The sequence below is a fragment of the Punica granatum genome, chromosome 7 (genome assembly GCF_007655135.1).
Source record: "Punica granatum isolate Tunisia-2019 chromosome 7, ASM765513v2, whole genome shotgun sequence".
Classification (NCBI taxonomy): Eukaryota; Viridiplantae; Streptophyta; class Magnoliopsida; order Myrtales; family Lythraceae; genus Punica; species Punica granatum.
In genome coordinates, this window is record NC_045133.1 from 27544947 (window position 1) to 27569933 (window position 24987).

Consider the following 24987-nt stretch of genomic DNA (forward strand, 5'->3'; position numbering starts at 1 on the left):
ATTTCCACTTCTCTACTATTATAATGCAATGCAGACGAGCATCTCCTTTCCCAGTGTATGATAGTCGAACCTCCTACAACTTACCCAGCCAGCATGACAAATTAATAGATACTTCGGCTATCTTCGAGAATTCTTTCGGGTTGCTCTCCACCCGGGGAAGTACGGCAGTCTCCATATAAGCAAACTTTTTTTTTTCTTCCCTGATAGGAGATAAGCAAACTGTCGAGCAAACCGTCACCAAGAAGAGATCGTCAAAGAAAAAAAAAAAAAAGACGAGCAAACTTTTTGGGTTCAATGATTGCATATCTTGCAGTTGACGACGGGACGGGCCGATGATGACGTTTGCGGCTAGACTAACCTTACCTCTCCTTTTAAAAGTCTTCAATTTTGTGTCAAATCTTTTGGTGTGGAAAAAGAATTCGGAAAGGTCTAAGATATACTGCGCAGCCATCTACCGAAGCAACAAGCACACAATCACATCTCATTGGTTGCAAACTCTCGACGTGGCCAACCCCAATTCGGCCAAACAGGAAAATCAGGCAGCATTTTTAACACCCTGGCCGACCCCAACATGGACTTAACAGGTTACGGAGCAAGAAAATAATCCCCTTCGATAAGCCGAGAACACGTCCTAATCTAAAAAGAATAACACTTCACAATCAATCTAAAACCCCAACTTTTATTGCTTCAAAAGCTCACATACAAATAATCAAACCCATCGAAGAAGGAAGAGAACAGACCAAATCCATTCAACCTCTTAAGAATAGTTTACAGAGGGAAAGCTCCATTTAATGATCCCCTCTTAACTTTTGGATACTTTAACATCGTAATGTATAATTCTAGCAGCCTGAGTCGGAGTGTCAGCGTTTGGAGAACATCCCTTGCGTGAGTGAGGAGAAGTCGTAGTCTTTCCCTGGCTGTGTCCGTGAAGAAGCTGATCCAACTGGGGTGGCTTGCGCCGGAGTGTGATAGCTGCATGGGGAAAATCATTTGATTTGAAACTGTTATGGCTTTAATCACTTCGCAAATAAGGAAGGTGACAATAGCATACCTATTGGATTGGTACGGCATAGAGTTTCCCAGTGGATCTGACGCGGGTACATTCATAGCCTAACAATAGAACAAAGAGATAAAAGAAAAAATTAAGCACAAAATCGAGCAGCTTGAGAAACAAGGATACACATATCAAGAGTTCTACCTGAAGATGATTTTTTAGCATGGGCTGTGCTCCTACTTGGGTCAATCCTGGCACGTGGTAGCTCGCATTGGGCCAGTTCATCGAGGTCATGCTTTTAGAACCATTTTGTTGCAAGGTGCTGGCAAATTTTAGATCTCCACCAGCAGATTTGGCTGCAGCAGCCATTAGGAGAGACTGCTGCTGTGCTAGCATTGCGAGTTGCTGCTGATGCATGGAAAATGGGGATACCATGTTGGACTGCAAAAAAAAAAAAAAAATGACCATTATAATAATCCATGTATTGCCAGCTAATTCGAATAAAAAAAATAGCCCAATCTAACTATGATACTTAATTAATTAAATAAGTAAAAAAAATCTGAAAGGGATGGACTTAAGAACTACTTTTCGCTGTGTAACTTTCGTGCAAGAGTACCGAAACTATTTGCTATATACCTTCTCAAAAAGGCTCATTATATCGTTTTTAACATCTTTCTCAGGCTTCTCTGTAACTGGAGTTATAGGAGACATGTTTTCAAATAGATCCTCTATTCCAGATGATGTCATGGGGCTAGCCTCAGCAGGCTTTTGGGGATTGGATCCATCATTTCCAGATGTTGATACAGCTCCAGCAGCTGCATGACAAGTGCCAGATATATCTTCAAGCATTATAAAGAGAACTGGAAAAAGGCTGCTTTCATTATGGCCTGCGACAGACTAGCAGACAAATGAACATACACTGAAAACCTGCCCAATCATCAATAGGAGCAGAGTCTGAGCCATTTTCAGTCGGACCATCCATGGAAAGAATGTCGAGAAGGTCAATAGCATAATCTGTCTTTGGAGGAGGTGCAGCCGAAGCAGGTTCTGGAGCTTCTTGCCTTGCTTGAGATCTTTCTTTCTTTGGAACAGCCTGTCGCAGGAGTTGACAAGGAAGTTACATTTCACATGAACAAGCATACAAACAAAAGATTATGGTTCATCTACTCCAGTTGTTTTACTCAACATGACCTGGATGATATGAGCAGTAATGAAATCACGCTGTTCTAAGAATATAGTTTCCATAGCCCAAGACTCCAGATAAGTCATCATGCTGTCCTAAATCCAGAAGCATTGTTATAGTTAACCTAGAAAATATGTCATGACTCTTCAAGGCATATTGAATTGTCTAATCCTAGCTTGGACAAATAACATCTGTAACATGTCTAGAAGTGCAGCACAGGTCTCTCAGAGTAGAAAGTGAAGTCTGACTAAGTATATGAAGCTAGAAAGCATTTCAGAAGTCTGATCCTTTCTGCAAGTTAAAAGCAGGTACTTTTCTCAACAATTTGATATTCTCTAGAGAGTAGGGGTTAATACCTGCTCAGGTCCTTTCCGAGAAACAGGTACTCTAGTTCTTGTTCCCTTTGTACCAGAAGCATGAGTATTTGTTCTATGCTCAAATGAACTCCCAGAATTGCTCACTAATGCATGTTCACTTCTTTGTTCAGGTCTAGGCAGATCCACAGGATCTGTTTGCTCATGATCTCTGGAAGGTGACCTGGAATTTCCATCCCTCGGTACCCATCTCTTCTCCTCATACCTTTAATCATGAGCAAAAGCCAAATAAAGAATGAAGGTGAATGAGAGTTTAGCTTAGCTCACGTGCGCGCGCGCGCGCAGACACACACGTTCATCCCAGACCAGCAGTCCCCAAAATCATAGCATAGCAATAACAATTTTAGAGATCAGAAGACATACTTTGCACGGATGAAATTTTCAATCCCAACTCTGTCATAATTTGGAGGCAGCTCTGCTTCCCAGAAGCTATTAGCCCTCTCATTCCCCATGGCTGTACGGCAGCAAAAACCATCAAGATGCTGAGCAAGCTATTTCTCAATCTCGGATAAAAAGGGCCAAAACTTACATCAACAACTCAGGACCTAGTTTGAAAGCTTACATTGTATAAAGGCAACCTGCTCTGGAAGCCATGTGTCGAGTGTTGCAGATCTCACCTACATGATTAAGCCGTCATAATTAAACCTTTTGTCTGGATCATGCAAAGTATTTAAGAAAATTAATCAAGAAGAAAAACTGTTCTCAGGTTGCCCCTTTTTAAAAAATGACATCATAAAAGCTGACTGGATCGTCTCATCAGTTTCAGTGAATTAATCAAAGCTTTTCTCCCTTAATACAAGCACGGGCAACCTAGAGAATTCGAAAATTTTGATTTTTTTCAAATAGCAGAGTGGGATCCACCCAAAGTGAAAATTCACCTTTGAGATGTGAACACCAAGGCTTCTGTGAATCCCTGAACACTGCATGCATATGAATATGCCTAAGTTAACACTAGCCCATCTTGGACCTCTGCAGATAGCAAATTATCATCAGCAACTCACAACAGGTAACAAAGTGCATACGAATTACACAAATGTTTTATCTTTCAATCCCAGATGCATACTTGGTTTTGCAGTCAGCGCATTCTCTGTTCTCAGGCAATCTGAGCAGCCCTTCCAAGATCTGCACATTTAAAGGCAAATCAGATCAAAGTGTGATCAATATGCAGGAGATTTTCTCTCCCAGAGTCCAAGCCAACTGGTCTTTAATGAGAGAAGAAGAAATTTTTAGAAGGACCACCGTAGGTATAATTTTACATATGCAATTCTTGTATCAAATGAAACCAGAAGTTCATGCTCGAGAGCCAATATTAAGATGCTCCCATCAAAGAGCTCACAAGGGGAAAACATTAAATAGACTGAATCATGAAATGCAGTGGTCTCAGGACTCAAAGAGGTGGACATGACATGAGAAAGATACACTAAGTAAAAATCTTCATCCATAGACAACATAGTCGTGATGTGCGAACTAAAGAAATGGGCATATAGCATCCAACAGACAGGTATATAAGCAAACTTAAGTATCAGTTCGCTGAACAATAAACCAAATCGAAAAGAGTATGAATTGTTTCACGGTAACAAATCAAATTAGTCCACCACAAAAAAGGAAGTTGTAAAAGCTCATATATTTGAAACATCACTTCCTCTTCAAACAGAAAAACACTGATCAAATTCGCAGAAGCACATATGGAGATAGTCTTTGCCTCGCATCAAACTTCGTGAGCCAACGGAAGAACAAGAAGAGATAAAAAGAGATCAGGTTTTGGACTAGAGATTAATAACATCATAAACACAAAACACATAAGACATCCCAATAAATCAGAAGTCAGCAATAGCGAGCGAGGAGCGGTCAGTCAGTCAAACACGATCGATCAAATTCAGCGAGGTTCTGCCCTGGAGAGATTACCTTCTTGTGCTTCGCATTGAGCTCCTTGGAGACGCCTGCCTTCTCGTTCATGGTGGGAGGGAGAGAAGTCTGAGTCCTGAGCTAACAAACACAAAATCAACCGAGAGGAGAAGAGGTCGACGATGGAGTCGAGTCGAGCTGAGCTCAGATCGGTCTCCCCGACCGTCAGCTCTCTGTCTCTCTCACTCTCCCCAATTGACTGCTGATTTTTCCGCGACGGAAGAATGCGATGAGATGAGAGAGACAGAGGAGAGTCGCTGTCGGAAATTGGAAGTTTTTTTTTTTTTTTCTGATGATGTTTTCATTAATGAATTTTCCATTAATGTTTGTCTGCGATTTTCCTTAATATTTTTCTAGCTGAGATAAAAATTATTCTCCTCGAGGGCACGATCGAGCCAAGTTTAAACGAGATTAATTTCAGCTAATCAACTGGACCTCGAGTACAAAGATTTAGCTTGGTGACCCCATTGAATTTCTTATTTTCGCTTCTTGCAAATCATAATAAATTCCTTTTAATATTTTGTTTTAAATTTACGATCAGGTGGCATTCGGATTAATTTGATATTAAGACCATCAGTTATGCTGTTCGAGAGAGTCAAACGATCAAAGCAGGTCGTCTACTTGCCTGACCTCAAAGGGGATCTTCGAATAATCTGGAATTCACAATAGACAAGAAATTATGTTCTTGTTTTTTCTTTTCCTTTTTATTTTATTTTATTTATTATTATTGTTTCATTCCCTTCATTGTCTCACACATGGGAGTGAGGGAGTGGTGGACTGAGACTCGTGCGTGAGCGGTCCGTCCAAATTCTGACGTGAAAAGGCGCATGAAATTGGTGGGCGGGCCATGGCCCAGTTGGAGAATGACACGGTCCAAAGTTTGGCTCCCTGTTCCAAGTCCATGCCCCTCCCCGCACTATGATACTATATTTATATTTATAAATAAATAAACAGACGAGGAGGAGGAATTAGGATTAACCGCATCTCCAATGTCCAATTTAATTGAGTGTTGAACTATTGAATTAAAGTCGTCACTTTCAGGTCAATCTTGGAATGATAGGTTGCTATTTAAGGTTATTAATATAACTACCCTCAAGGAACAATCCACTACCAAAGTGTTAGGGTCATATATATTCAGCTATCAGCCAGATTCAGTAAATATCACATATATTATTTAAATATTTTTTAGTGCATTATTTTAAGTGCGTGTAATGCTAGCAAAGGAGGGTTTTTATAATTTTTTATGGAAAAAAATTAAGTTGTATTTTATTTTTTCTTGTTAAATATATACGTGGATATAAAATAAATTCATAAGTTACTTTTCAATTTCCAAATTAAAATAATTTTCTTTTTCTATTTCAGGTGCATCAACTTAAGCACATTTAATACTACTCAAGTTAGTTTTTTTTATAATTTTTAATTCCGAAAATTAAAATTAAAATTTCTTCTAATTCGAAGTGTATTAATTTAAACACATTTAATGTTGTTCAAGTGAGTTTTACTTTACGTATAGATTTTTGCTTTACGACGGATTATATATGGTGTAATTTTAAGCTGGATACTATTATTCGTTATTTTATTAAAATTAAGAAGTTTTTTGGAATTTTCACATGCATTTTCCTATTTAGTTTTATTCACCGCGATGTTAATCCTGAGCGTGGTTTGCTATGTAGCTATATTAATTAATACAATATAGTACCTTTGTAGAAAAATTATTAAGACCCAAACAGAACTACACTCTATCAATTATAAAATGAAAATCATCTTTTTAGATTTTCTTTTTTTATTCATAATTCTGCTCCTATATATATACACTACTAATTAAATAAATGTAGTATCCATGTATATTCAATATAGATTCGTAATGAAAGTTCTAAATATTTGAGTTCTATTTCACTTAAAAAAAATGAGGGAGCTAGAAAAATTAAGTAAACTAAACGATTGGACCCGCTCATATTCTTAAGGTATACAGCATAGTTGTAAATTATTATTCTTTTAACTTCTATAAAGATATTTTTATTTATCCTTCTACATATCAATGACATATTGTCGATGCAATCTCTCCCCTTAATTAGTTAAGTGATCTAGTACTTAACCCATTGTAAGAATATATCAATTCCTCTAAATCAAAAAATTATCAAATGAATATATTTTAGTTCATACATCCAACAAAAAATAGGAATTAATGATATACCAAATATATCATATATTCATGATTGTATCTTGGCAGATAGTTCATCGATTGTTTAAATAAAAATTTTGATCTTTGCTTAATATAAAATCACCTCCCTCTAATCTATATGTCATATTTTTTTTTACTTATTTTTCGATGATAAGGAGTTTTAGTTTCTAAAGTTGATAAACAACTTTCCCTTTCAAATTTTACTCCATGTTGGAGATGGTAGAGCCCAAAAATGGGTTGGTTCTTTGGAACACGATTATGTCCACGATAACTGAATTCAATTTATTATGAATAATCTTTTCGGGTCGACGAATATCTTTGGTAAATTCTGGAATAATCTCAAAATATGCAAATCTGAATTAAATCAAATTAAGGCAATACTCTAGCTAAATCACAACTAACTATTTTCTCAGAAAAGATTGATTTATTCTTGAAATCAACCATTTCCTAATTAAATGCCAAACTTATAATCTGTAATACCCATCTCAGCCTCATTAAGTCTTTGCATTATAGAGCAACTGTTAAATTCTTATAAAATTTGTAGATTGTATGTCTTGATCTGTCCTGACACTTATTACATGCAATTTTCCGAGTGGTAATTCTTTGCAGTGAATATAGCAAGAATTATCAAATATACTTCCAGTTATTCACGCATAGAATAGCTATTAGTTTAATTACCCCGTATTCAAGTTTTTGATTCACGATTAAACTTCTTATTGAACAGGAAAAAAAAGTTAAAACAATGTGCGAGATAGCTGGAGAACATGAAAGTTCTAACAGTTCATTTAACAGAGACGCGATACGCATAGTAATAATGCACTTATTTATCAGACCGGTCATGGTGCCGGTCCCGATACGACCTGTCAAACCTGACGGTTCGATCCGGTTTTAATAGCTACGATATAACCTGTGCTGTGGGTTTTTCTAGATCTAATTTAGATATTATTTTATTATTCGTGTGTGTGTATATATATATATATATAATTCCGTGGATATATTAAGATATGACGGCCGATCGATGGCCGCGGGTTGGCGGTAATGTTAAGGGGGGGACCGAGCTGAGCTCTGCCATTGTCAACGTCGACGTTCCTGTTCGGACGCATGAATTTCACTGATTCTGCAGAGGGGAAGGGGAAGGGGAAGGGGCCTTTACGCTACGTTTGTAAGATCTCTCACTTCTGATTGATGCCGTTGCTTTTCTTTCCGGCGCTCTGCTTCATTTCTATCTCGTTGATATGATGGAAAGTTTGGATTTTGCTTGCTGTGTTTCATCAACCCTTTCAATTCTATCTCGTTTCCGGGCGAGTTCCGATTGCTGCTTGACTTTGCGGTTTTTTTTCCTTCTTTGTTCTAGGTGAATCCTGAAGAAGTTCTTTGTAAAATGTTTCGATTGATTGAATTGACTGCTCGGGGAAAATCAGTTGGGATCGTTTCCTTCGATTGCATTGAATTGGAGTTGATTGGGTTCTGATGTGCTCCATCGTTTTTCAGGCGGGGGTTCTGTGACTGATCACACCATGGATAATAAGCTAAGCTACGGTGATAAATGGAGGCAGATGGCCTACGACGAGAAGAAAGCAGCAGTGGACGAAGAGATGAAGAGAATGAACCGACTCCCAGCAAACAGCTCGTACGCGGCTCATCGCCTCCGGGTCCTTAACAAAGTCTTGCAACTCATGTCCATCCAGGTGAGACGTCAATCCCATACACTACCCCTAAGAACTACAGATGATGCTTGTGTTTTACTATGCTGGTTCATGAATGCGGTCCGTTGATACTCCGTACGGTTTCTAGGCATACACGATTCGTATGCTTGTAACATGTTAGGACACCCCTCCATGTATTTGTTGGATGTTTAGAATAGGATGCTCTATGTTTCCCTGCATTGACTCAGATAGTGTGTCTCTAAGTTAGAGTCCTAGGCTTGTAACGTCTCGGGACACACATTGAGATATGCGGTTGGATGTTTAGAATACATACAGACCACCACTGTGCTCTCTATTTCTTGGCATCGAGTTGTATGGACTTCGTGTCTGTAAGTGGAAATAAGTTGGTCAACCAGACCACCACTGTTCTGCTATGCTATTCGCCGTCAAGCGTGAGAGGGCACCGCTTTTGGTGGAATGTCTAGGAGCTGTGGTATGAAGTAGAAATTGATTTCAGAGGAATTCTTTGGGGATCAGATTAACTTAAATGGCCGTTTCTTTGTTTCCAGAGAACAGTATCACAGGAGGAGGAGCTAGAACTGCTTTTCGCCAGTCTGTCTCTCTAACTCTTCTCGATGAAGCGCAGGTTAGAGTGTATAATCTCACGCTAAATATTTCACACAGTGATATAGGTGATGAGGTTCCACTGACGTTCGAGCTCTTTTGATTACGTTGCAGAGCATCAGAGGTCAGAGTCCTAGGGACACAAGTCAACTAAATCTGTAAAATCTTTTCATGTTAAAAGTGTGTTACTGCCTGTTTAACGAGATGAGTCTGTGTATATTCTTTCGTTGCGGGATCTAGGGGCATTCCATTTCCTTAGCTTTGTGCAAAGCTCTAGAAATGAACCGTTGTACAAGTGAAATACAGAGAGGAGTTATGTCACGGTGTGTTGTCGTTGAGGTGGTTATGAGTATCTAGGATCTTTTGAATTTACTTGTCGTTGCAAATGAATTTACCGTTGTTATATCAGTTCACTCCTCGGGAGCATTTCCGTCAATATATTACAACAAGCTGACCATAAATTGTTCTCTGAGCCGTGAAGAGCTTGCTGTTATCCTACTCCAGTGGTGCGGAATTTGATAGATTCCATCCAAAACATCCACGGACCAAAATTTAAGACAACTAAAATACGGGAGACCAGTCGAAACCAGACATAAACTTAAGGGGGCCAATTGCAATAAACCAATGCTCATGTCTCTTTGCTAATACAAGCAGCACCGACTGCCTCGGCACCGACTTCTTTCTCATAGCTTCTCTACCTCTTCTCTCTCTCTACCCACTCTGCAACGACCGAACTTGCAAGCTATGTCGATGTGGGTGGCCGTGTCTTGCCAAGTTGCAGCTTCAGCTCGCCTCTCTACTCTCAAACCGGCTTCATCCGGGTCTCAAGCAGCTGCTCTTCTTGTTCCTCGCCGCGGCCTTGCTGGCAGCGGTGGTACCTCTTCCTTTCCTTTCCTCTCTAATATATAACGACTTATGGAAAAGATAGTTCCAGCGAGCCTGATGAATTAAATCCTCTCTCTTTTCTTTTTCCCGAATATTTGAATATGTATTGCACCACCTTGAGCTGAGTCTGTAACTGGGGTTCCATTTGCAGACCATCATGGACCGCCAAAGGTGACCTTTTGGGAGGATCCGATGAACCCATCGAAATGGAAAGAGGAACACGTGAGTTATCCGGAGATGAATCTTCATCCCAATATTGTTGATCAGATGTTTGTCAGTACGATTTTTTGTCTTTTATTTGTCCAGATATTCTTAGTCGAACTTAGAATGGTGATAATGTTGTCTGGATGATGCTGGTTGAGTCGGTGGAATTCATTTTCTACTCTGTCTGGCCAGTATTTCTAGAAGCTCACAGATTGGAACGTTTGAAATTGGTGCTAACTACATATTTGCAGTTGCCTGCTTTGCTAGCTCGGCAGCCTTGAATTAAACTCAATGTTGTTTGATGCCAACCAAAAAGAATGTGTTATGTTTCGAATCCTCACGCTCTCTGTATTTCTCAAACTCGCAATGCAATGAAATCTCTATTGTTTCTTGTCCTTGAGGGAATTCACAGTGCTTGCAGTTATGCAACACTTAACACAGAAAATAGAGAAGAACAGAAGATAGAGTGGGTGATGAACAATTCATTCATTGTCGTTTCATCATTACAGACCCCATTCGATCCGTTCTTATGTATAAATAGACATAGATAACTGCTAAGTAACTGTCTCCTATGGCTAGTTACTTTAAAATTCAAATACAAATACACCGTCTTAAATAACTGTCAACACAGACAGAAAAGGATAAGAACACAGAAAAGATAAGAACATGACTAGGATCAGCGACTGATCCACACTTCTAACAGTTTGATGGACTTCATCTTGGTCTTTCTTTTTAGTCTCGGGTTGATTCACCATCCTTGTATGTTTTCGCAGTTTGTGATAGTTTCTTTAGCTGGATGGGGATTAGTCTTGTATGGAGGATTCAAGTTTTTCACCAAAGGGAACGACAATAACAAGAAGGAACAGGCAATCTAATTGCATATTTAGATGTAAAAAATTCGTTCTTGTGATGGAATTAGCTCTTTCCGAGCAGCGCATTCTGCCACAAAGATTCTTCTGGTTGAATTATATTCGAATACTGAATGTGAATTAAGAAGTCTGAATTGCCATTCGTGTTTCATTGCAGAAAGGTGGGGAAGCACCGCATTAGAGATGAAGCCATGCCCCCGATGGCCAATGAGATGTGATGAGATAAAATTGGAAAATGCCGGTTGTGAATCTCTAGTGCATTGCAAAGTGTTGAATTCAGGTCTTTGAGATACTTTCTGTATGTGGCATAGTTGCATAGACCCTTGGACGAGGATGTTGAGTCTTTACGATAATAATGGTGGCTTGATAATGCTTTGCAATTATGGCACTATGTTTCAGTTTGCGGTTTCAATTTTGCTCGAAAGGAATATAAACCAAACCTAGTACCTGGACAACATCCACTGTGGATTAACCTTATTCTAGTGAGATTCATAATCCACCATGTCAAGTCTGCACGAGTAGAACCCCTTCATAGTACCAAGCATAATAATGTAAGTCGGGACACTCTTGACAAATCCTGTAATGTCTGGGCTAAAACAGGATCTCTGCATTCTGCAGATCAGGGATACCTACCCATGCACCTTATTGCATCATTGGGCCGGGTTAAGGGATGATTCAAAATTCACTCTTCCTATTTCGTGGTGGTTGAAATCGAACTGCCTTTGTAAGGCTCCGCAGTGTATGCGTGCTGCTGAACAGCCGCAAAGAAGATCATTTCTATGCAGACCTGCATGTTTTGTATGGCTTTCTCTACATGCTCCACGTCATTCCAGAAATGGTTGGCTCGGATTATGCCCATATCTTAAGCACGATACCCTGGACGAAAGATCGGGAAAATTCCGACTCGTCAGCAGAATTCAATGCGAACGCCCCAATCGACCAGAAAATTCTTCAGTCCCAAGCATCTATCTCACTACATGTATCAAAGTCTTAGTACACTCTTCACGCTTGATAGATGTAACGATCTGCAGGCATATTTGAGAAAAGGTTCGATCATAAAGATCACCTGCCAAAAGCAGAAGAATTCGACCCCTTTGATGCATAAGAACTTAGCGAGGGGCTTGTGTGATTGCAACTCCTTAATAAGACGTGGTAGAAAACTAGCAGCATGTACAGGGCCAGGGTGACGAAAACATCGTAGATCATAGCGAATGTCTGACTGAGCCAACCCGGTATATCCCGAGAAGTTGAAAAGTGATCATCAAGATGGAGCACACCGGGCAGAGGACCAAAAACTGCCAAGTCCAGTTCTTTAGAAGCTTCAGTGTCTCGTGATTTAAGGGGACAGAGCGAGGCTGCAGTTCAAGAATCAAAACAAGATTGTTAAAAGTCGGACAATCTCACTGTTATCATCAAGAAAATTATCATGTTTCTGTGATGCTTGATGATCATATACTTCACCTGAAAGAGAGCCATGGGAAACGAGTGGTGAATCTGTCTTCCTTTGATCTCTTCTGGTACTATGTTCTAGCTGATGGATATGTTCAAGTAGCTTTACAACAGATCCAAGAACTTTGCAATCACCTGCAAGTAAAACGTTAAGTTGGCTTTCTTGCGCAGCTTAGTCCCACGGTTCCGCACCACAGAATGATAGAGCAGACTAATTTGCAAGCCATGGAGATTGTTGTACGATAGAGGATGTATCACCAGGGCCTCGTAACACTCCTTGATCGAGTCCAAAAAAGTAAAAGCGGTTTTACTCCCCTGATAATCTATCGTGCTGACATACGAGTTGATAGCGTATAAAGGGGCCATTAGGATGTGGATGATGACCAAGATGGCTTTTTTTGCTACTTCAGCTTCTTCCGGGAAAGCAAATGCTGATAAATGAGCTGTAGGGAAAGATGCAGATTGAGCACCGAGCTGACCGTGGATCCCCAGAAAGATAGCTGCCCTGCATCCATTATTGAGTTCATCGACCTGCAAGATGAAACTTTACAGATGCTAAACTAGCAATTCGCAAGCCCTTATTGATAATTCGGGATCACGATTACGAAGAAAAGGGAATGAGCTCAGCTCAACGAAACTAAGCTCTCTCTCAGACGGCATGATTCAAATACCAATTCGGTCAAGCATTCACCTAAAGTTGAGAGATGCTAAGTAATTGTTGAAACAACAATGACCCGGGGTGGACCATAACGAATGCAAACACCCAGCTAATGGTCAATTTTTATTTTGCAGCTTGACGGGATGGAGGTAGTTATGGTCACGGTTAGTTTTATGGACGCGATTGAGGAATATGGAAAATGAGAGGGAAGTTGAGTCGGGAAGGCATTAATAAAAGGGGGAAGAAGTGCAAGTGCGTACTCCCATTGCCACTATGCGCCCGAGGGTCATAAGCTCATGCTATGGAGCCCCGATCTTGTGCACAGGGATCAGCAGAAATCTTCCGCTGAAACGCTTTTCCAATGGCATAATGCACCCTTCCTAGGATGATCTTTGCTAGGTAAGCTCCCCAGAGATCCATGACTAGGTCCTGTGATCTGCGTTTGCTACCGTAGGCCAAACTTGCAATGTATCCATGGTAGCTGGCGAGTGGGTCGGTTTTTATTAATCCTCCATCAACCAGGGAGACGACGGAAATGGAGGGATCCGATTAAATGCGCAGGTATGGTTTTCTTTCTAGAGAAGACCAGGGCAAATGATTGTCGATAATGATCCATTTATATTACTATACTCGAACCGGAAGTTAACCGAGCATAGGAATAATAATCGAAGTGACGAGCCAAGAAAATAAGGGCCAACTTAGGAGTGAAAGATATGATACTTTTTACCTCTTTCAAAGGAAAATCTTACAGAAAAAAATTCCCATCGTACACAAAACAAGTTACACTACATTTCTACAGTGAGATCGAGCCACGTCGAACCTGTAATACAACAAACAATGTGGAACCTAATTGTCGGATTCTCCTAACCGATCTTTTCGTCCTCCACAACTCTTAGATTCCACGAACCAAAAATCTGCCACGAGACTGTCACAGGTCAGATCCAAAAAAATTTGCCTTGTGGAGCAGGAGACAGCTTCCTTCAGCTGCATGCGGAATCTTGTCAACGAATAGGCTACCGACTAAATCATTATATACAAAATAACAACAGCTAATTTGCTTCGACTGCTAGCAAATGTACACATTGCTCTGTTGTGTACTGGACGTACGATTCCTTCCCCTGCTTCTTCGTGCGTTAGCGATGCTAGCAATCAATGAGTTAGCAACGTTCCCCATCACATTAGGCCCCATTAGCTTCAATTCGAGTTTCTTCATCAAGCTCAGCAATCCAACCCCATCCCTTCTACTCCACCTATCTATCTCACCTGCAACTTCACGAGTCAGTAGAGCATAGAGCTGCAACTCCTCAGAGGTATTGTCCTTTCTACCTCTGAAGCTAACTCTCAAGATCCCCAACGAACTCAGGTCGTCATTCCAAGGATCAAAAACGAATGACAGATTCCCAAATGCTATATCGGGCCTCCTGAACAGATCCCCCAGGAGATCACCGCTGGGCCCAGCCATCCCTTGCGTGTACCTCCTTGAACTGTTGTTATTGCCAGTATGCAAACCCCTCGCAGCACGAAGTATGCGAGAAGCCTCCCTTAGACCGCTCAAGTAAGCACCGTGCATACTTGCTGGATATTTCCTGTTTGTGGCCTCTCCTGCAAAAAACAGTCGGTTTTGAACACTTTCTGCCAGAACATCATAGTCGCTGCCTGATGAGTGTACTCTAACATGAGAGTATGAGCCATAGGAAAGCGGATCACTTCCCCATCTCGTACATATCGTTTGTATGGGGTCAGGAACTTCAATGCCTTTCGGATTGTATATCCCTGCCAAAAAGCACCGTGACATGAAAACATTAAAGGTAGAATTATCTATTTGTTTCTGGACTAAGTTTTCCTCAACTTCTACCAATTCAGATTTCTCACCCCAAAGAGTGAAGACAATCACCAAAAAAGGTGGGTCAACTTTGCTTCTCAAGATATATCACAATCAAACATGCACAAAGTTTCCTCTCTGCAAAAATTACCGAGTAATGGAACCCGATAAAGGGTCTCAATGCACTTGGCCTTAAGAGTTAACTTTAAAACAAAAAAAAGACGCGCACCTCTGAGAATGCCTAAGACACGCTGTTGTATAGTGGAGGGATTAGTACTTTCAAAGGCTACTGCAGCCTCTCCAGCCACAAGAGCAATAAGTACTGCACCCCCTGAGACTGTGTGGTAGCTGTAAAACAAGAAGAACTCTCCACGTTTACTACTCTCGTCACTAAGACATCCAAATGTGTCCAAATCGTCCCCCCAAAAGACATGAGGGAACACCATAGCAACTTTGTTCAGCAGCCCATATCCCAAGCTTTCAATGGCAGCACGTTTCCTCCGTGGCAACTCGGGCTCGAATTTGACAGTCCTCTTCTTTAAAACACCAAGAGGCACTGTACAGAGGGCGAACTTGGCTCGGAACACTTGATCCCCAGATATAACCTCCACACCTCCATTTCCGTATCTAATTGTATTGACAGTCTTTCCATAGAAAATTGGAGTTCCCTCACAGAGAGCCTTAACTAATCTCCAGTTCCCTCCAGCAAGAAAGCAGTGGTCCCCACCCATCTCATAAGGATCATCCTGGTCCCAGTACGCAGCAGATAAATTCAAGAGGCAGCCAGCATTGGCATACTCCAAGTTAGCGAGATGCCAATTTAGGAGCTGCTTCTCCTCCCTGGTCCTTGCCGCATTATATAATCGCCTCAGAGTCTCCAGAACAGACCCAAGAGAGATATTACTCATAAACCCACCATTTATTTGTCGCAGTTCCATGACTTTGTCAAGCAACTTGTTGAATATAAACTCAACCCGCGAGTCAATTTCCTTATCCACTGGTGTTCCATCTGGTTTATACAAGGGGCACTTGTCCCTTACTTTATGGAGAGGAACAGAGAGTTGCCTTGCAAGGACTCCAAGAGGGTTCGCATGAATCCCTGTGATGACACTGCCTCCTAGATCCACAGCTGCAAATTCCCCTTTCTTACCCATCTTTTGGGTGTAAACTCTGCCTCCAGGACGGTTACGACCTTCTAGAACAACCACCTTGAGACCGAATGACAGGAGCTGCCGTGCTGCTGCGAGCCCTGCAAGTCCAGCCCCAATGACAATGACAGACCCTTCTAAAGTCTCCTCAGGGGACCGAGTCATGAACGGAGGCAAAATCCCAAAATTTATGTACCCATTATGGAGGAGAAAATCATAAGCAGCAGAAATAAGATGCTCATAGTGGCTGCTGACAGTCTCCCTTATCTGTCCTTTGGAGAGCCACATCCTCGCATTGTTCCTCCACCTAGCTAATATGTGATTCCTCACGACTATATAGTCATTCTGCTCTTTCCCACCCAACTGTTTTACCACCCCAGCTTGAATCTCCTCCTCAAGCAGAGCATCGATCGGGAAACCGACAGAAAGGGCTATCATGGCCTCGGTTTCAGTCTCTTTCTCCAGATCCTCTCTCGTTCTAAACCTCTTCTTTGAAGCACCGCCCAAGTGAGACTCTATGAAATCGTCCATTAAGTTCTCATCGTAGTTTCTCAGGCTCGGTTTCCTCCTCAGCGACCGCTTAAGACCCAACGAGTCCATTCCCGTGCCAGAACCCGTCCCAGTCGTCCCCTCAAGCATCTCAACTTGTGAATCAGTTCACAAAGCCTGGCAAAACAGAAACCACGACAAGTCCAGACTTGTCTCAGTCACCATCCATTCCTTTTCCCCCACCATCCCATCACAAGAACAGCATTCTATTCTGCAAGATATGAGAGGAGCCGCCTCGGAAAAATTCAGAAAAATTCATAATACCCCCTTGATACTTCTGTTCCTCATTTGCAGGAAAATCGTCAGCTTTCAACCCCAAAAATCCTCAGAAACACGAAATCAAGCTTACATGTCATTCAAAACAACTGAGAGCCGATCCATTCGTCCCTCAATTGCGGGCAGTTAGGAATTCAAACTGACATGGAGAGACGTAAGGATGGGGATTTCGATCAGATTTGTGGATTGTGGAGGATCGTTACTCACCTTGTTGTGAAGAAATTGGAGTGATTTTGGCGGAACGGCAGAGCTGAAATTAGGGTTTTAATTTGGGCAAAAGACTTCAAAAATTAATTTGGGGGAAAACATGGAACGAACGAGCTGAGTTGACTCGGTTCTTTTATTTTACGCAAGTATGAACTGAATTGGAGGGAATTGGAAGGGCATGTGGGCCTTCCGTACCATGGGCAGGAGTATGGATAGGCTGAACTTTTGGGCCCATAATATAAATGGGCCGAAGGGCCTGAAATAGCCTATGCATCTCCCGTAGCTCCAGTCGGGTCGTATGCATAATGCATCAGTTTCCATTCCATGATCGACCGGCCACATCGTGGGCATCCCGTGTCTGCTCACAAGAGGATCGAGCGTGTGCCGTGACATTCTCGATGCCCATTGCCATTTCGCATAGTAGATATAACTTGTGTCCAGTCCATGGACAACACAAACCGAGCGAGCAGCCCAGTTTTTGTTTGACTAGGGGATCGATATAGCTAGCTAGTTCACCTTCCACGGGAAAATTGTGACTTCACTTGGCAAATAGCATCCTCTGAGGGCTCGGTTCATCGAGACGGACGACTCGAGTCCCTGAACTGGTCGTGTTTTTAAAACTTTTCGTAGGTATTATATCAATGCTAGCTAGGTTATCGATCAGTTTAATCAAGTAGTCGCTTATAACGATTTGTGAGATGTAAGTAATATTGCTCTTGATATATTCCTCCATTTCTGCATTGCGTGGTCGGTGAATTGAATATATATCATTCAGTCTACGTATATTAAATCAAGACCACTGAATCTGTTCATGTAATGTGGAAAAGTCAATGCTCACGGATCCCTCCACGAACAGTGGGTCTATATGTATATATACATTTCTTTTTCTTTTTCTTTTTTTGGTGTCAGAAAGAGAATTTTGATCAGCAAAATAAGAGATTGCTCACGGCAGGCATTTGCATATACGGAACTACTATATCATATAATGCAGTATGCAATAAGCTGGTCAGAGACAACAAGTGAACTAAGGAACATGAAGCAAGACAACCTTGTGTATTGATGCATGGATTATTATTATTATTATTATATGGCAGGAACTAAGCTTCGTGTTGATGCTATTTCACGTGATTCGATTCCTGCAGCAACTTACAAGGTAATGACGTCAATCCAGGTATATGAATAATAGATAAATATATTATTTCCTCTAGCTAAGCTTCATGAACATGCATGATTAATTTTGGTCGGATCGTAATGCCATACTAATACTGAAGATTGGTTAATTCTATGCTGTATATTTTTAGTATACTTAAATTAAATTGACTAGCGAATTTCCTACGGCAAAACAAGCCAAAGTTTGGTTCCGTTTGACCAAGCTAGTTAGCTTCTGTATATTTTCTTTTTCTAAGGGTAAGTCTCATATATATATATATATATATATACATATATTAATGTTATGACCCGTCCAATGTACGGGTTTGTTTCAACAGTATTATTCATATTTCTTAAAGTAAATTTACTTTTCAAGTATATAATGCAAATTTTCAACAATAATTGAATATTTTTAATTATAAACCTAATATATTAGAGTAATTCTAAATAATTTAGTGCAAATTTGCTACTATTTCTCCTATTTAAAGGCATTGCATATTTATCTAGTTATGCAAGTATACAAATTTGATTTTGTAAATATTTTTTTAAAATAATATTGTTTGCTTTGATTAATTAAATTTTTACTTTTTATGCAAACTTCACTCGTAGAATTAGAGTCATGTGTTAATTTTTTATTGGGAATCCTAAGTATAGGTGATTAAGTATTTTATTTAACACATGTTGAATATTGTTAATATTTTACAAATATACATTGAAAACATCACGTTTAGATATATAAATATTTTTTGGATGAATTAGACATATAAATTTTAGTTTGCACATTTTTTTAAAATATTGCAATCAAAATCCATATTTTCACATAATAAATATATTTATAATGTGCTACTAAATTTATATAATTAGTGTCCTTATGATAATTTATGCATTTGATAAACTAATTATTTTCCAACGTAAAATATTTTACATCTATTTTAATATTTTTTTACTAAATTATTTGTTTTAAAAAAGTTAAGTATAATAGTTAGAAATATTGAAAAAAGTAGTCAATTTTACATATGTGATATGTCTTTAAGTAGTATTGTAATTTAAGAACTTAAAATTAATTTTTTAATCTTTCAATTGCATTGAGCAAGAGCATTTATTGAGTAGCATTTATTGCTACTCAAGTAAATTTTACTTATTTTCATAGATAGATATAGATATATTGCCAATAGTTCTTCGGTCCAACACGGTTTCTTGAACAAGAAGGCACATTAATTCAAAATCGACAACCCCAGTTTTTTAACCCAATGTCTCGAATCACAAGTCCCCAATCCTCTAGGCATTGACTTGAACTTTATTAAAATAAAACAATAAAGGCCCACAATTCAAGGATCTAAGCCTTACGCCATGTTCTGAAGTTGAGCACTGATCTCCAATCAATGCGAAACCAAATAATAAAAAAAAAAGAGGAGGGAAAATTCTCTCCAGATGCATGGCATGATATAAATTTGAGTACGATCATAAACAAATGGAACTATTCAGGTGGGTCCCCTAATTGTTTGGCTTGAAAATGGATGATCCATACCATATAATTAGGGTTGAGAGTATTGAACTGAGACCATGCATGTAATAATCTTTCTCATAAGAAAAATCGAGTAAATGAATAATATAATGAATTAGAGCGTAGAGATTCTCATTTTCCATCACGGGAAATCCTATAAATGGGGAGTCAAATCGAAGGCTAATCACGAAGGGGTCAGAGATTTTGGAGTAATTAAGCAAGAAGAAGAGAGATCAGGATGGGGCTGTTGGCGAAGAAGAGCAGCAGCAATAATGGCGGTCTCTTAGCCATCTTTCTGGTCTTTGCTGCTTCTGGGCTTGTGCAGGTCGTCTATGGGGCTCTCGTGGCTTGCCCCTACCAGCGGAGTCCATGCTTTCGCAAGAAAATGTCCTGCCCTGATGAGTGCCCGACAAATGCCCCAACCAACCCGAAAGCGAAGGTCTGCTATGTTAACTGCAACTCTCCCATCTGCAAGCCCGAGTGCAGAAGTACGTCCATCACCTGGCCCTCTATGCTATTACCATTCTTTCTGCCAGCATTTTCTAATTCAGTAGACATTTGTTTCAGTTAATTATACTCCTATCCGACTTCGATGCAAACGATTTACGACTTTAATTACCCTATTAGCACATTCGACAATACACCTAGTGTATGTGCAACATTATTCATTGTATGATGCATGATCCGGCCATATATAAATATACTGCAAAACGATCAATATGGCAGCTTCACCACCTTATCTCCGGGACGAAATATAATGCTAATTAATGAGCTAGCGGTTCATAGTTGTAGGCGGGATTCACGCTCGACTATCTTCGCATGAACATATGTGTACTCGGATCTTGCTATATATGGGATTATTGGCAGTAATATATTCATGGTCACTGATAAATTTAAGTATCTATAAGTCATGGCTCTACGATTTACAGATAGGAAGCCCAACTGCAATGCCCCTGGAGCTGCGTGCCTGGACCCGAGATTCATCGGCGGGGATGGCATAGTCTTCTACTTCCATGGCAAGAGCAAGGAGCACTTCAGCCTAGTCTCTGACCCGAACCTCCAAATCAACGCCCGTTTCATTGGTCTCAGGCCTGTGGGCCGAACCCGGGACTTCACCTGGATCCAGGCCCTCGGGCTCCTCTTTGGTTCCAAGAGCTTCTCCCTTGAGGCCACCCGGGCCGCTGCGTGGGACCCAGAGATTGACCACCTGAGGTTCTCTTACAACGGCGAGGAGCTGGCAATACCCGAAGGCATGCTCTCGGCATGGGAGTCCCCGGATGGCAGCCTCCGAGTGGAGAGGAGCTCCGACAAGAACAGTGCCACTGTGACCATCCGGTCTATCGCAGAGATCTCGATCAATGTTGTACCGGTAACGAAAGAGGACGATCGCATCCACAACTACCGGCTCCCATCCGATGACTGCTTTGCCCACTTGGAGGTGCAGTTCAGGTTCTATGGCCTGTTACCCGAAGTCGACGGGGTGCTTGGGCGGACCTACAGGCCGGACTTCGAGAACCCGGCAAAGCCTGGTGTGGCAATGCCCATGGTTGGAGGGGAGGACAAGTTCAGGACGACATCCCTTTTGGCGGCTGATTGTGCCACTTGTATCTTCTCGCCGGTCGCGGTAACACGTGGCCAGCAGGGTTTGGCGGTGGTGGATTATGGCACTCTAGACTGCACCGGTGGGGCCACCAGTGGGAATGGCATAGTGTGCAGGAGATAAATCATTTTAGGGAAAATTAATAACATTTGAAGCTACTAATCGTCCATATCGAATTATATCGTCATTTAAATTGAAATGATTCCAAACCATTATAAATCAGGGCTAGTCCTGGTATTATTTCGAATTTCCATTTTTCGAGAAAAATAGGGATTCATTAAGTCGAGAATCTGTTTTATTAGGAGTCAATTAATGTGTGATTATAAGCGATAAATTGGATTGTTTAGTCTTTCAATTTTATGCGGTGTAAACCCCGGCATCCAAAAGCTCAATTGGACCTTAACTGATCCAGTCAAGCCGGGTTAGCTCACTAAGAGATAAAACTTTTCCAACGTGGATTTTTTGCATTCACAATGACTCGAACCCTATACATTTCTTAAGCGAAACAAGCGTCAAACTATTTGAACCAATCCATATTGGTTAGTGTTTCAATTTTAGTTTAGTTGTTTTCATTTGTTTGCAAGTATTATGACGAGTGACTAGTGCTAAATAAATGTGATTGTACCGTACTTGAGAGAATGTAAATTTCGTACAATACTTATAATTAACACACTGTGTTTGCACTATGTCGATAGACAATTCGAACAACACTCTTCATTTTGTATGCAAAAACGACGTGGTCGGCGCCCATCGGACTTTCCCATACGATATTGCAATTATTTTTCATGCCCATACGGATAGGTATGTCATGCGTCCTGCACACGATCGTACTACTGATCATGCCAGTAGTTGAAAAGAGACATGAGATTTTCCTCTTATGTGTCCAAAACCTCTGTCACTGAAGAGCTTCTTTTAATAGATTTCAATCCAAAATCATATAAAATTCGTCGAGTTAAGACAAACACTGTGTTTTTCGATACTTAGACAGCTAATTAAAATACGCTCTTTGGTTTCGCAGTTAAAATCACAAAAATTTTAACTTTAACTTTAACTCAACACACTACACAACAAAAATACTTATTTTCCAAGTAAAAAATTTTAACTTTAATTTTAACTCAACACACAACACAATCATTTGTCTTTTTCCACAATCAAAATCAATGTTATTTTAACTCTGAAACCAAACACACCGTTAAAGTCTACGATTCATCAGAAACTAGATAGCTCTAGTAAGCTAGAAAGTTGAGATCCTTGAGTGCGGTAGCCGTGAGCAATGCCAAAGATGAAACTCCAAGCAAACAGATCGAGCGTATGCTAAAAATTAACATCATTAGAAGCCATGATATTTCACCCGATCACCTATCCCTTTTATCGGGAAAGGAAATAATCGAAGAAGCACCAGAGATGCTAAGGCCCCATTTGAATTGTTAAACTAATTTTAGAATCATGATTTTGATTTTAACTTAACACACTACACAACAAAAATACACGTTTCCCAAGTCAAATTTATAATACTATCTCATTTGTCTTTTTCCACAATCAAAATCAAAATCATGATTTTAAAATCACACTAACAATAAATGTCCAGAATTTGATCAAACTGCTCTGTATATGAACACCAATACTTTAAAAACCTTTATAGTTTTTATCATTGCATGCAAATGGTATATGCTATGGTTGAATCGATATATTAACGTTCCAGATCAACAATTTCTCGGAAAGCATACACGGCAACCCGGAAACATCCCTGCCTCTCGGAGCTCATATATGTAACTAGGTCCACGCGGGACTCCGAAGCTAGCTATAGTGCCGGGAACTCACAGTCTCTCTATACCACATGATTAGAGTTCACTCTTGTACTGACAGAGTGCAGGCAGATCGACTCTACCGATAAGATTTGAGAATGGCGCCACAGAAAGTGCAGATGATGGCTTTCCAGGACCTCCAATAGAACGGGACATAGCAGAACCTCGTTGCCGTCATCATGTCAGCCACGCTGGCCCCGCTCCCGCACCGGGAGCACAACCCCGCTGCTGGCTTGCTCCTCCTCACCCGCCTTGTCTGGTCCACCAGGAAACAGAAACACACCATATCTTCTTTATTAAGAAAATACTGCTTTGGGCTATAGGTCGAGAGCAGAGAATATGAGGCGCAAGTTATTTTTAGATGGACCTGTCAAAGTGGGACTTAAATATCCGGACATTGGCAGTGGATCCTCGTCTAAATTCGGTTCGAAATAGTATACATGGCCGATTCAATTAATCAAATGGGCACCGTCATTAATTAATTAGATGTAAAGTAATAGTCAGCAGCTATCGTTGCAACACAAATATCATATTAATGATTCGGCATTTTACCAACCGCTAGTACTGCACCCCTCGGTTAATTATGACGCTTGCCATTACGTTATATCATGTGAATGGTGGTGCTGATAAAATGTTAATTAGTAGGGCCTCTTCAATACTTTTACGACCCACACAATTGACATGATATATATAACCGTTTTCTACATACAATACTGGTTACTCATCGCAACATCTTATCTATGTGGAGCTTATAACGTAGTTTGTATATCATACGAATTTTAATTGTTATCTTATCAGTTATATAGACAGACCCGTGAAATCGTAGACGTACACAACATTATCTACCGATGGGATATGACCATCACGTACTAATATCGTCCTCGTACGTACATTAAGAATTGAGAGTTGAGAAGTCGGGAGGTAGCGGGTGATGGTTGGGGGTTGTAAACTGTTATGCTCGTGATGCATGGGGGATTGACCAGTTGATGGTTGACACGTGGAGGGCTTTCTAGAACGCGATGTGGAAGGTATGGACTGATGGGTCGCTCTTGCTCACGTAATTGCATGGGAATGGCAAGATAAATGCGCGGGGATTGCTGCCACGTGTAAAATGAAGTTGATGGGGTGGGGGTTTTTTTTTTTGTGTGTGTGTGTGTGGGGGGGAATGCGTTTAATGTAGCTTTGCTTAGTCGATGCCTCTTGAATGGCTAATCACCCCAATATATATATATATATATATCAGGTACGTATTTAAGCCTTATCAGCTGCCACGTGTAAAATGGTCAGTGGAATTCCACTTGGTCTTTTATGATTTAATTGAGATCAGCCCGATAAAGCTTTTGCGGCCCCGTGAACCATATACCCAATCGAATTTGATATATTCACGGTACTTAGGCCGAGTTAATTTACAAGCCCGTTTCTAGACTGGTCGGATATATAATAGCCTACCTTCCATAAATTTTTATTATTTTTCAAAATCTCGAGCTCGCGACATTGGATTAATTGGAGATTTAGGCCCGAGGTTTTGCTTGATGTGAGCTGTGGAGTGATCATCACGAGAAATGTCGAAGCAAAAGCCAGTAAAACGAGCTTGAGCAAATGGCGAGCCTGAGCTCAGGTGGTGAAGAGTTAATCTGACCAAGCTCGAACTGAAAAAATATTGAGTACTTATTGAACTTGTCTGAAATTAGCTTTTGATGATTTCACTGTCCTCTCTTTTGTGCGTGATCAAGTATCGTTCACTATTTCGGCCAAAATCTCTCTTTGGAATATCGGAATTTCTAGCATGACTTAATGGAGTGAGTGAATGGCTTCGTTCAAAGTTTAATAGATGAGGGATGACATCGATTTCCATAAGTAGTAAGTGAAAGTATGGCCTTTCATCATATGATTCATCGTACCACTTTTATTGCAAATACTAACCCATTTTCGATGCCTTCCAGGAAATTGATTT

At 40.5% G+C, this 24987-nt stretch overlaps 5 protein-coding genes across 5 annotated transcripts; 2 read left to right on the forward strand and 3 right to left on the reverse strand.

Annotated features, from left to right (window-relative positions):
* Window positions 1–658: 658 nt before the first annotated feature.
* Window positions 659–4697, reverse strand: LOC116215341 (ADP-ribosylation factor GTPase-activating protein AGD5-like). The gene is made up of 11 exons (XM_031551018.1): window positions 4457–4697; window positions 3615–3673; window positions 3430–3520; window positions 3114–3168; window positions 2915–3005; window positions 2534–2756; window positions 1913–2087; window positions 1631–1809; window positions 1199–1435; window positions 1052–1110; window positions 659–972 (listed from the first exon to the last, which is right to left on the reverse strand). The coding sequence occupies exons 1-11, from the start codon at window positions 4505–4507 to the stop codon at window positions 861–863; spliced, it is 1332 nt and encodes a 443-aa protein (XP_031406878.1). The 5' UTR covers window positions 4508–4697; the 3' UTR covers window positions 659–860.
* A 2943-nt stretch (window positions 4698–7640) lies between these two features.
* LOC116212817 lies at window positions 7641–9344 on the forward strand. The gene is made up of 4 exons (XM_031547528.1): window positions 7641–7800; window positions 8130–8326; window positions 8854–8930; window positions 9023–9344. The coding sequence occupies exons 1-3, from the start codon at window positions 7740–7742 to the stop codon at window positions 8908–8910; spliced, it is 315 nt and encodes a 104-aa protein (XP_031403388.1). The 5' UTR covers window positions 7641–7739; the 3' UTR covers window positions 8911–8930; window positions 9023–9344.
* Window positions 9345–13660: 4316 nt separating this feature from the next.
* Window positions 13661–17093, reverse strand: LOC116214683 (lysine-specific histone demethylase 1 homolog 2). Its single transcript, XM_031550104.1, has 2 exons — window positions 15025–17093; window positions 13661–14746 (listed from the first exon to the last, which is right to left on the reverse strand). The coding sequence occupies exons 1-2, from the start codon at window positions 16580–16582 to the stop codon at window positions 14040–14042; spliced, it is 2265 nt and encodes a 754-aa protein (XP_031405964.1). The 5' UTR covers window positions 16583–17093; the 3' UTR covers window positions 13661–14039.
* A 2535-nt stretch (window positions 17094–19628) lies between these two features.
* Window positions 19629–21615, forward strand: LOC116212821. The gene is made up of 2 exons (XM_031547531.1): window positions 19629–20116; window positions 20558–21615. Exons 1-2 carry the CDS (start codon window positions 19867–19869, stop codon window positions 21349–21351), a joined length of 1044 nt encoding a protein of 347 aa, XP_031403391.1. The 5' UTR covers window positions 19629–19866; the 3' UTR covers window positions 21352–21615.
* A 1238-nt stretch (window positions 21616–22853) lies between these two features.
* Window positions 22854–23406, reverse strand: LOC116212822. The gene has a single exon (XM_031547532.1). It carries the CDS (start codon window positions 23317–23319, stop codon window positions 23113–23115), a length of 207 nt encoding a protein of 68 aa, XP_031403392.1. The 5' UTR covers window positions 23320–23406; the 3' UTR covers window positions 22854–23112.
* Between the last annotated feature and the right edge of the window lie 1581 nt (window positions 23407–24987).

Excerpts from the sequence above, each read along its gene's own strand:
- LOC116212817 (XM_031547528.1), top strand. The coding sequence starts at position 7,740 with ATGAATTTCACTGATTCTGCAGAGGGGAAGGGGAAGGGGAAGGGGCCT. Across the intron at positions 7,801-8,129 it reads GGGGCCTTTACGCTACGTTT|GCGGGGGTTCTGTGACTGAT; the intron begins GTAAGATCTCTC and ends ATCGTTTTTCAG. Across the intron at positions 8,327-8,853 it reads TGCAACTCATGTCCATCCAG|AGAACAGTATCACAGGAGGA; the intron begins GTGAGACGTCAA and ends CTTTGTTTCCAG.
- LOC116212821 (XM_031547531.1), top strand. The coding sequence starts at position 19,867 with ATGGGGCTGTTGGCGAAGAAGAGCAGCAGCAATAATGGCGGTCTCTTA. Across the intron at positions 20,117-20,557 it reads CTGCAAGCCCGAGTGCAGAA|ATAGGAAGCCCAACTGCAAT; the intron begins GTACGTCCATCA and ends TACGATTTACAG.
- LOC116212822 (XM_031547532.1), bottom strand. The coding sequence starts at position 23,319 with ATGGTGTGTTTCTGTTTCCTGGTGGACCAGACAAGGCGGGTGAGGAGG.
- LOC116214683 (XM_031550104.1), bottom strand. The coding sequence starts at position 16,582 with ATGCTTGAGGGGACGACTGGGACGGGTTCTGGCACGGGAATGGACTCG. Across the intron at positions 14,747-15,024 it reads TGTCTTAGGCATTCTCAGAG|GGATATACAATCCGAAAGGC; the intron begins GTGCGCGTCTTT and ends GCTTTTTGGCAG.
- LOC116215341 (XM_031551018.1), bottom strand. The coding sequence starts at position 4,507 with ATGAACGAGAAGGCAGGCGTCTCCAAGGAGCTCAATGCGAAGCACAAG. Across the intron at positions 3,521-3,614 it reads TGCGCTGACTGCAAAACCAA|AGGTCCAAGATGGGCTAGTG; the intron begins GTATGCATCTGG and ends TGCTATCTGCAG. Across the intron at positions 2,757-2,914 it reads GAAAATTTCATCCGTGCAAA|GTATGAGGAGAAGAGATGGG; the intron begins GTATGTCTTCTG and ends TCATGATTAAAG.